The sequence below is a fragment of the Manis javanica genome, chromosome 3 (assembly GCF_040802235.1).
Source record: "Manis javanica isolate MJ-LG chromosome 3, MJ_LKY, whole genome shotgun sequence".
Taxonomy (NCBI): domain Eukaryota; kingdom Metazoa; phylum Chordata; class Mammalia; order Pholidota; family Manidae; genus Manis; species Manis javanica.
Window position 1 is genome coordinate 165416488 of NC_133158.1, and position 12201 is coordinate 165428688.

Sequence of the window (12201 nt, forward strand, 5' to 3'; positions counted from 1 at the left end):
GACGTTTAACTGTGTGGCATTACAGGGATTCAAATAACCTCTATGCAATGTTGATTATAACACCACATACTGCAGGTCTGGCCACATTTGAGGAGCTGGAAAATTGTCTTATGCTTTGACTCAGTCACCTGACACTTGGCAAAATGCTGCTGCTGTCACGATTGCCACCATCACCATCCTCACTTGCTCTCTGTGCCAGGCATCATGTGAAAATCTGTGGCCATCAGCTAAGTACCTCTACATCCATTCTCTACTTTTATAACAAAAGATGATTACATTTGGATATTCCTGTAACTTTTTTGGACATAGTCTGTATTTTTTGCATTTCTTACTCACATGTACACCTCTGGTCCACCCCAAACCTCCTGAGGACACCCTCAAATGTGGCTGTTAATGGAGTCTACCACATATGCTTTTGCATGACTATTATTAAGTCTCACTGGTGTGGGGAGTGTGCCTATGTGTATTCTCTTCTTCATGCCCTAAAGCAGCATAGGTGGGAGATTATACTACTAAGAATACAGTTAAGGGACACTTACAGGAAAAACAGAAATATATATATATATAGAAGATAAGAAAAAGTTTACCTTCATTATAAGAGAACTATTCCAAGATTTTACAAGGTCAATAGCTCTTAAGTCTTGCCAACTAATGAAGTTGTGAAAATGATTTCCCGTTTTCCTAAGAATGATAGAAACAGTAGTTTGAGACTCAACATAAATTAGAGACTGTATTATATAAAAGATCTGCCACAATAGAACACAAAATTAGAGGCCAAACTATAATTTCCAAGTATGATTTCATTAGACGGGGCTTTCCAAAAGACTTCTTGATTTTATAAATGGAACACACTTTGTAACAATTATAATGTGATATATATGAAATTTTAGGTCAGATTCTATCCAAAAAGATACTCTTTTTGAAGCACCACAATGTGTAACACTTCCAAAAACAATACTAATGAAAAGGTCTTTAAAGACTGGCTTATACACTTTTAAAGGCAAGGTAAAGAAGCCAATGCTTTCCCCCTTTGTATGGTGATATACACAATCAGATAAAAACCTTTATACTTACAGAAGAGCTGAAATACTGCCTACGCCTATTTCTACACCTCTCTACTTTAGGACTGGTTTAGCCAATGGCAACGCAGCAGGCTTACCAATATGTATTCAGGAAATAAAATAAATAAAATTCAATGAATAAATAAAAAGAAATTCGCCAGACATTGAGTCCATACAATGAATGAAAAAAATACAAAACTAAGAAATACAGTGGGAATAAATCCCTTTCCCGTTGAGGCTCCTACAAATCAACCACTGACATCTGCTGATGTTCAACATGCAACTCAGACTTGCTTTCTGCCCTATCCCAGGCATTCTCCTGTGTGAATTTCACCATGTTCAATGCCCAAGACTGTCTTTTCCTACTCTTCTTAAGTGGCCCACACCCATGGCCACATACTCAATTGTATTACCTGGACACATTCTACCACTGAAATGCTAATGTTCCCATCTATCAGTTCACGCATCTTGCTATTATTTCACTTCTCTCGGTATTACTCCCTGAACACCTTCCCTTCAAATTCTTGTAACCTTCGATCCTCAAACATTCCCTTTTCTTCCTACCAACCCCTCCAAGCTTACTTACTTTCCTGGATCCCACAGCCTATTACTTTAATAACTTGCCTTCACAGTCTCTATCCCTTGATTCTTTATTTTGTTTAATTGTGGTAAATTATATGCAACATTAAATTTACCATTTTAACTACATTAAAGTGTATAATTCAGTGATTTTAAGTATACTCTGCAATGCTGTACAATCATCAACACTATTTCCAAACACTTGGGTTTTTCTACCTTCTTGCTACTATGAAAACGCTGCTGTAACAGTGTTATAGCACTGTGGCATGCCTATCTGTTCCAGTCTGTTTTCAATTCCTCTGGGTATGCACCTAGGATTAGTTATCACATCACATGGTAATTCGTTGTTTAGTGTTTGAGGAGCTGCCAGACTGTTTTCCACAGCACCTGCACCACTTTACATTCCCACAACCAGTACACAAGAGTTCTATTTTAACACATCCTCACCAATACTTGTTATTTTCCCTTGTTTTAATTATAGCCATCATGGTGGGTATGAAGTGGTATCTCATTGTGGGTTTCATTTATATTGCCCCAGTGACTAATGATACTAAGTATTTTTTCATGTGCCTTTTGACTATTTGTGCATTATTCAAATCCTTTGTCCATTTATGAATTGGGTTCTTTTTTTGTTGTTGAGTTGTAGCAGTTCTTTATATATTCTGGGTAATTCTTTATCAAATATACAATTTGCAAATGTTCTCTCCCACCCTGTGATTTTCTGTTCACTCTCTTAATAAATGTCCCTTTTTTGTTCTTTCCTTTATTAATGGGTATCAGAGCATTCACCGATGTCATGAGCATGTCACTTCCTTTTCCTTAAGCGATCCAGACAGTCACTTTGGATCATTAGCACATTATCATCACTACAAATACAGAAGCGATTCTCCAGTTGTTTTAGTCCTCAATCTTAGATGAGATGAAATTATAAAACAAATATACCAAAACACACACTTTCCATATGACATGCTACAGTTGGTTTTGAGAACTTTAACTGCAGATTTAAGATGTCAATGACCATAAATTTTTCAGACACATTTAAAAACTGGAAATTTCACATTATATCAACATAATTTCAACATGCCTTTATTTATTACTATGTATGGTTAAATTTAAGGCAATTTTTCCACTTTGGAGAGGTTTAATAGTAAAAAATTAGTCATCATGAATAGACGACAGTATCTTAATAGTATACTTTGACGCACTAAAGTTTTTAGTTTCCAGTAAGTCCTACTTACCTGTTTTCTCTTTTGTTAGCTATGCTTTAAGAAATAATTCCTAAATCATTTAAGGAATCCACAGTCATGAAAAAAATTTTCCTCTTGTTTTTTCCTAAGAACTTTAGAGTTTTATATTTTACATTTAGTCTTTGATCCATTTTTTAGGTTGATTTTTGTGTCTAGAGTAAGGTAAGGGTGCAACTCCATTCTTATGCACACTAATATTCAGTTTTCTCAGCATCATTTGTTGAAAAAACTGTTCCTTTCCCATTGCGTGGACATGGCACCCTTTCTGAAAACCAGTTTACCATTTTAGTTTCTGAGGGCTGCCATAATAAAGTATCACAAACTGAGTGACTTAAAACAAAGCAATTTACTGTCTCGGTTCTGGAGGCTAGCAGGCTAATACCGTGGTGTTGGCAGAGCCACACTCCCTCTGAAACCTGTGAAGAAATTCTTCCTTGCCTCTTCCTACCTTTTGGTGGTTTGCAGCAAACTTTGGCGTTCCTTGGCATACAGGTGCATCACATCACTCCAATTCTCTTTCACAAGGCACGCTCAGGCGTCACCTGGCTGTCTTGGTATGAGGACACTGGTCATATCAGATTAGAAGTTCACTCTATACCTATAATCTCATCCTAACTCAACTAATTACATCTGCAATGACCCTATTTCCAATGGTCATATTTTGAGGTATTGCTGTGGCTTCTGGTAGGTTATTTCCCCCAAATCTCCCTCACTATTAAGTGTGAGGTGACTGAGTCAAAGCATAATACAATTTTCCAGCTCCTCAAATGTAGCCAAACCTGCAGATGTGGTGTTATAGTCAATACTGCATAGCGATTATTTTAATCCCTCTAATGCCGCAGTTAAATGCCCCTCAGCTAGGCTCCCCCTACCATAAGGTGGGGGGGAGGCTGTCTGGAGCATTAATTTTACTTGATCACTGTGTAGACATTAATTTTATATGAAAACAAACATACGTATCTTACAGAATATGACAGCAATGCCTGAGTGGAACACTTCTGGCATCATTTCCCCCACACTGATTTTTCTTTTTGTTAGTTTAATATATAAAAATGCTCCTTGCTTTAATAATTCATGAGGCTGAATACTGAGAGGTACTGTTTACAGGAAAAACAGAGTAAGGGAATTGAATTAAGTTGAAAGTGGCTGTAAGGAAAAGTCATGAGCTTTGAACAGTTTCATGTAAAATTACACTATTTATAATGTGCAGTTTTATACCTTAATGTACAATTTGTTTAATTCATCAAACTTTCGTAAGTCATGATTGAGTCAGTGAGATGTTTAAAACTTGTATCATTTTGAAAAAAAAAGTGGTAACTCTAGAAATTTGATTTTCCCACTCCTCAGAGATTGCTGATTTTTCCTTATTGAGGGCTGCAGGTGTCAGTTGGCGACTTCCACAAGCTATTTTTGCAAAGTGTGTATTCATTTTTGTGTGTGGTCACTGAAGTTCCTGAAACTTCTGTTGCCTCTGTGTCAGCTTAGTGAGCTGATATTTCCTCAAATGTCTGGCTCCAAAAAAAACTAAACCCAGAAAGGGACAGGCCCTTTAAGTCTTCCAACAGATGCTGCTTAAGAGCCTATGCACCAAGAGGGCCGGAACTGTGTGTCAGTAAGCATCTGTGCATCAGTCAGTGAGGGCACCCCAATCAACCAAAGCAGGTAAGCCCATGTTTTGTTGTAGGACAATGTCCCCACTTCCTGTCTTGCCACCAGCTACTCGCTCCGGGTCTGTGGGCTTTCCCCACACACGCAGCCGGGCTGAGGAATGGAGGACGGTAGCTGGTTTGCGCTCCCTCACCTAAAAGCTGCAGCCTCCACCCTCATCTAGCACTCCCCCAGTTGTTCTAAGGACCAGTCAGGTTCTAGGGCTCCTCAATAGTTTATTCCGATCTCTCTTTTCAACTCAATAGTTGCTTTGGTGGTGGGACCAACCACTACAGCTTCCTACTCCAGTTTTGAATGATGTCACTTTACCCCTTGACTTTCAAAGTAATTATCTACCTTTGCAACTCCTAACCGGGGATCGATCCAACTGTCTTCTGTGTCCACTTTCAAGGCCAGAACCATTGAGAGGGGCTAGAGAAAAGTCACATAGCCTTGTGAATACCAACCTATACTGGCAGAATACAACCTTGTCTAGGCATTCAGAGTCACCTAGAATGATAAAAGTCTTTCTCTCGTCCTTCATTATTAATTTACTCTCCACTCCCCGCAAATAGCACATCTAAATTTTCACCTGATTTCTCAAGCCCAAGGCTGTCAATGGCCTCCTATTTCTTAAAGAAGTCAGAACACAGGGATGTACTTCCTTAACTCCCCACTCCTTGGCCGGCTGTGCCGACCGCCGTCGTGGTCTCTGTCGGGTGAGAGGAAAAGCTCTCCCTCTCCGAGTCTCAGGTCAGCACCTCCACCTGTGCACTGTCTGTGCCTTCCTGTCTTCCATCGCTTCTCTTCATCGCATATTCCTTCCATTCTCTTCTCTCAACATGCTTAAATCTCTCCGTCTTCGAAGCAGACCCAACAACATTTCTCTTGGCCCAGGACACCCCCCACCAGGTAAGCACCTCCATGTTTCCTCCCCATCTCCCATGACCTCAACCAAATGCAATTCAAATGCAACTCAGATTCACAATCATTCATGAAAATGCATTCACTATGGTCACCAATGTCTTTCTCACTCCCACATTGACAAGATCCTTTTCAATTTGACTTGACCTTTCTGCAGTAGTGGCTCCAGATGATCACTTCCTTGAACTGTCAGTTCACTTCCCTAAGCTTCCGTGGTATCACTGTACTGGTTCTCCTCCAACCTAAGTACATCTTCTTGATTTCCTTTGCAGATTTTCTTCAACTGCCAGTTAAATGCCAGTTTGTTCAGTGTTGCATCCTCGGCCCCTTCTCTTTTTAACTAGCTGCTCTCTCTGAGAAATCCAACCCACACTCCCCATGATCCCTCACCGTTCTGCATCTCTAGGGCCCACCTCTCACCTAAGTTCCAGGCCCTCACAAGTAGCTGCCTTCCTTGTATCTCCCAGGACAGTCCCTGCCATCCCAAATGCAGCACATCCACCCAAAACCTGCTGCCTTCTTCCTCCAGCTCCTGAGCTAATGGTGTCTTTCCCCTGCAACCACCAAAAGCTCGGCAGGAGCAGGGTCATCCCAAGTTCTCAAAGGGATTCCTTAACATTCCTGGTGCTTTTACACTACAGGGCAGGCAGGGCAGTGAGGGGCGGGGGTTGAAAAACAAATAAGTAAAAAATATAATTTCATATAATGACTACACTGTGGGAGTAACGGCATGGTGAATGAACAGAATAACTGGAGGGCAACAGGGGTTCTTTTTAGATAAGAGGTCAGAGACCTGAATAAGCCACAGCCGTCAAAGGGACTTTCCAGTCTTAGTCTCATTCCTCTCAAATCCACTGTTCACTTCGCTTCAGGAATATTCTTTCTAAAATGTCCGTTTGGTCTTATTACTTTCCTGATTAACAGTTTTTGGTAGTTTCCCACTGCTTGTAAGAGGCAAACTCTTTACCATAGCAATGGCCTTTCCTGGCCTGGGACTCTGCCTTCCTCTCCAGGTAATCTCAATCACTCAAGGATTTGCATACCTACTATGTGCCAGCCTCTGTTCTGTTATCAGCGTGAAGGACTTGGCAAGAACAGCACACACAAAAACCCCATCACTCATGGTACTCCTCCTATGGGAGAGGTGTAAACAAGTAAATAAAAATGTTAGATAATGATGAGTGATATAAAGAAAATAAAATAATAAGGAGATGGGTATATAAAATGGTCAGAGAAAGTCTCTTAGAAGCGAGCTTTGAGATGAGGTCTGAATGATGAGAAAGATTTAAGATCTCAGGTAAGAGAACTCCAAGCACAGGGGCCAATAGGTGAAAAGCTGCTACTTCCAAAGGTAGGAACCAGTGGCGGGGGTGGGGGGAAGGTGCTCCAGAAGCAGAGAGCAGGCCAGTACCGCTGAAGCACAGGGCAGGAGGAGGGTGGTTACAGACGAGGTGAGAGTCTGGAAGGAGTCAGAACACTTGGGTGTGGCACCTTCCCTTTCACCTCCTGGATTCCAAAGTGGCTTTGATGCTTTGGATCACCAGATTCCTGCTCCTCCTGCCTTTGCCGGTGATTTGCTCTTCCCACTTAGGAAACAACTATTTATGCTTCAAGACAGGGCTCAAGGGACTCTGTGAATGCTCCCCTAACTCCCCCTTCTAGGCTACTCCCCCCCTCCAGCTCCTTCATTACCAGAGAGAAAGCAGTTCTACAGGGCAGATGTCTATCAGGCTGCACCCTACCTCTATGCACACATCTGTATCTACCACTAGTCTGTGAGCCTCATGAGGGCACACAATTTTTCACTTTCAGATGCTTACGACCTAGCCCAGATACCAAAGGGGTATTTGCTAAATGAATAAATGTTGCTCTACCAATGAAGACTATCATATTATGTTTGACTGAAATGATTTATATTGATATATATTGATATATATTGCTACAAGATTCTTTGGAGCCATTCCACAATAACATCTACTTATACACTTAAATATAATTTTTAATCATTGATTGAGCAACCATTTATACAGCAATTTGTGCGGAGTTGGTGATATAGCTTTGAACAGACAGACATGGCTTCTTTGCCCTACAAATATATTTTCTACCAGGAAGTCAAACAAATAATCACTTAATTGCTTACTTACAACAGGAGTTAAGTCCTGTTAAGGAGAAATACAGATGCTGTGATTATATTTAACAGGCTGACCCTGCCTAGCCTAGGGATCAGGAAAGCTTCTTTAAGAAGTGATAATGGAACTGCGCTCTGAAAGATGAGTGGGCACGAACAAGCAGGGTGAACGTTCCCAACGAGGGGCCCTATGGCAGGATGAAGCAGGGTGGGTTAAAGGCTAGCGTAGTGAAGAACAAAGCCAGAGAGGAGATCACAAGACACAAGTGGCATCATTCATTCATAACACAGTAGAAGGTGATCTAAAGACTTATCTCAAGTGGTAGCATATATTCCAATATTCACTTAGCAGTATTTTAGTTGTACTCTATCCCTGTCATCAGTGAAAGGAGAAATGGAGGAAAAACATGAATGGCAACATTGTAACTGAATTGGCCCTAAACCTCTCTAACACATAGTGGTTCGTGATTTATTTTGTGTCCTAACTAATTGGTGAGGATCAATAACACAAGCATCAAGTACAATAACACAAGCATCAAGTAGTACAATAAAAGATATATTTGGCACTGTGGGAACACAGAGTAATTTATATGCTTGTATTATGAGACTGTAAATTCCTTGAGGGCTGGTATTCTTATTCATCTTCATATTTAGTTCAGCAACCGGCACACTCTCTTCCTCCTTGAGCGAATCCAGGTTTGCCTGACTACAGTTTATGTTAATAACTGGCACACATCCTGATCTGAGGCTAGTTGGCGGAAGCCTCCCTGAGAGACGCAGTGACTGAAGAAACAAAACAGCTCACAATTTTTTTTTAGAACAAAAGGAATTTAAAACAACCCAAATGGAGATGTCATTTAGAGTTACTTACAATACAGGCTAACCACACCACTGATTAAATATATGGAAAAAATTTTTAACCTTAAGAATATGAAGAAAACTCAAGGACTGGAAAAAGTTAATAGAAACCCAAGTCTCTTGGCATCTGAAAGGGGAGAGGGAGAAGAAAACAAGAAGAAAGTTGAAAATTTCAGAGCTCCTGAGAGCGACTATAAGGAAACTAGTGTGTCTATAGCCATGATGAAAGAAATGCACCACGGATGCAGGATAAATAAAAACAGTGAGCTGGGAAGAGAGGGTGCTGGCTGGGACTGGAATAAACATAGGTTGTTCCACAGGGTCCTGTCTTTCTCAAAAATGAATGAGAAGTACTTCCTGAGGGCTCAGAGAGGTGCCCCCTCCTCTGCTGTATCGGGGCTGCTGGGGCATGGCATAACCTGCCAGCGTCATAAGACACGGTGCTCGCAGTGGCCCAGGGGGCAGAATCAGGCTCCATTATTTTAAGGTAAAACAAGCATGAAGATTTGTGTGTATTTTTTTTTTAATATCCAGTATTTCAGTTCCTATGAGCAAACTTTTCAAAACTCATGAAATAACAGACATCTCAACAGGCAGTCCAGAAGAAAACCCACAATGACTTCTAAGAAGAAATCAGCCTTCTCCACTAACAGTAAGGGAAGCGAACTGTCTTGGAATCTGACCCTTCTTCTCCTAAGCAAAAGGCATGGTCCTGCTGCTACACGAAGCTTTGCTCCCTAATACAGCCTTGCCGTCACGACTGGCCTGCTATCCACGCTCTGATGAAAGCAATCTCTGCGGCCAATGGCCTGATCTCCACATCCAACCAAAGGTGACACTTCCAATCAGTTGTTTCCCTAGGAACATGCTTCTGCCTCCATTTCCGCGCCATCCACTACCCAGATTACCTTGGTCCTCTTCTGCCAGGTTTTGCTCTCTGACACCTTTTACATTTGGAGGGAAAAACTCATTGTCTAAATCATCACTCATCTTCTCTTCTAGCCATAGCATCTCTAGCAGAGAACACACCTACTCATCCAGACGTCGCCTACATCAATGGTTCTCAACTGGGAAAGATTCTGCCACCACCCAAGGGACATTTGACAATCTCTGGGGACTTCCTTGGTTGTCAAAACTGGGGCAGTGGGTATATCAACTATACCTTAATTTTAAAAAACCAAGGGAAGTGGGTGCTCCAGACATCTAGCAGGCAGAGGCCAGGGATGCTGCTAAACCTCCCACAATCCCAGGACAACCCCTAACAGCAAAGAATTATGTGGCCCAAAATGTTAACAGAACCACTGTTTAGAAACCCTGATCTACACAGATGATTTTCATTCATTTATTCCTTCCTCTGACAAATGTACTTCCTACTGAAGACTTGCTGTGCCCGAGGCACCAGGTGGGGCGTTGGGGGAGGTGCAGGCCGACTGCAGATGCCACATCAGCCTGAGATGCACTCTGCCCTGAGGGAACGGGTACCTATTGGAGGAAATCAGCCTGCTCAGTCTAAACCAGACCAGTGCTCGATCATGTCTGGGATATCTCCACATTCACATGTCCCAACCAAACACTACCCCCTTCCCTTCTACCCACCCTCATCACTACCCAACTTGCTCCTCCTCTTATATGCTCTGTAATTTATATCTTAGCCTCTCAAACATCAAGGCCAGAAATATTGGTAACTTCAAACTTCTTCCTCCTGCCTAATACAGCTGACCCTCACCAACGTGGGGGTTAGAGGTATCAATCCCCACCCAACAAGTCAAAAATCCACATGTAAGTTTTGACTTCCCAAAAACTTAACTACTAAAAACCTACTGCTGACAAGAAGCCTTGCCGATAACATAAACAATTAACAAATATTTTATATGACATGTATTATATACTGTATTCTTAAAATGAAATTACAAATAATGTTATTAAAAAAAATCATAAGAAAAACACATTTACAGTACTGTACTGTATGTACTGAAGAAACCCACCTGTAAGTGGACCTGTTCAGTTCAAAGCCATGTTGTTCAAGGGTCAATTGTACTGAATTATATTGGCCAAGTCTTTGTGAATTCACCCTGACTATATATCTTAGGCTTATCACTACCCGCTATGTCCACCACTTTCCTTTTTCACTGCTTAATGGTCAAGATGCCCTTTTGAAATCTAGTACTCTGTAACAGAGAAACATTTTAGTGTTCTTTCTTTGTTTTTAAAGCAAGAAACACGTGTTAAAAACAATATGGGGGTAGTGGAAAGAGCATATGCTTTTAGGTCAAAAAGATAATTTGGAATCTTGGTTCTATTTATAAATTGCATGACCTGAACAACTTACTTATTTCTCTGAGCCTCAGTTTCCTTCTTTGTAAAAATTGACATAATACCTAAATAATAGGTTTGTTTGTAAGGATAATGGAACATGAAGTATCACTAAAAGGTAGCCATTATGATATTATAATTGTATTTAATCTATGTATAGCACCTATGCCATAGCTGAAATTAAAAATATACATATTTAATATTTAAATATTAAATTTGTTGTAGACTGAAAATATAAACAATAATTATAGCCTTGTTTCTGAAATTTGTTATTCCCTTGAATTCTTCTAGACATAAGCTAATTTTTTGATCTTCAACCCATGCTTTTCTGAAAAACTAACTCACGAAGAGTAGAGAATTTTAATGACAGCAATAGTCTTTTTTATTTGGTATCATTAATCTACAATTACATGAGGAACATTATGTTTACTAGACTCTCCCCATTACCAAGTCCCCCCAACAAAGCCCATTACAGTCACTGTCCATCAGCATAGTAAGATGCTGTAAAATCACTACTTGTCTTCTCTGTGTTGCACAGCCTGCCCTGTGCCCCCACACATTATACATACTAATCATAATGCCCCCTTTCTTTTTTCCCTGCCCTTATCCCTTCCTTTCCACCCATGCTTCCCAGTCCCTTTCCCTTTGGTAACTGTTAGTCCATTCTTGGGGCCTGTGATTCTGCTGCTGCTTTGCTCCTTCAGTTTTTTCTCTGTTCTTATACTCCAGATGAGTGAAATCATTTGGTACTTGTCTTTCTCCGCCTGGCTTATTTCAGTGAGCATAATACCCTCTAGCTCCATCCATGTTGTTGCAAATGGTAGGATTTGTTTTCTTATGGTGAATAGTATTCCATTGTGTATATGTACCACATCTTTATCCATTCATCTACTGATGGACACTTAGGTTGCTTCCATTTGTTGGCTATTGTGAATAGTGCTGCGATAAACATAGGGGTGCATATGTCTTTTTCAAATTGGGCTGCTCTATTCTTAGGGTAAATTCCTAGAAGTGGAATTCCTGGGTCAAATGGTATTTCTATTTTTAGTTTTTTGAGGAACCTCCATACTGCTTTCCACAATGGTTAATTTACATTCCCACCAGCATTGTAGGAGGGTTGCCCTTTCTCCACAACCTCGCCGACATTTGTTGTTGTTTGTCTTTTGGATGGTGGCGATCCTTACTGGGGTGAGGTGATATCTCACTGTGGTTTTAATGTGCATTTCTCTGATGACTAGCGATGTGGAGCATCTTTTCATGTGTCTGTTGGCCATCTGAATTTCTTCCTTAGAGAACTGTCTATTCAGCTCCTCTGCCCATTTTCTAATTGGATTATTTGCTTTTTGTTTGTTGAGGTGCGTGAGCTCTTTATATATTTTGGATATCAACCCTTTATTGGATCTGTCATTTATGAACATATTCTCCCATACTGTAGGATGCCTTT

General features: G+C 40.7%; 1 protein-coding gene across 3 annotated transcripts in view; it reads right to left on the reverse strand.

The window, feature by feature from the left end:
- The window catches only part of GK5 (glycerol kinase 5), a 69199-nt gene that overhangs the window by 47449 nt on the left and 9549 nt on the right, over nt 1–12201 (reverse strand). For 2 of the 3 annotated variants that reach the window (XM_037005347.2, XM_073232324.1), the window contains exons 4-5: nt 6502–6591; nt 588–681 (exon numbers count right to left, since the gene is read on the reverse strand). In XM_037005347.2, coding sequence (XP_036861242.1) covers nt 588–681; nt 6502–6591 — 184 coding nt within the window. The remainder of the gene's footprint in view (nt 1–587; nt 682–6501; nt 6592–12201) is intronic. The other variant, XM_017641867.3, reaches the window with a different exon arrangement.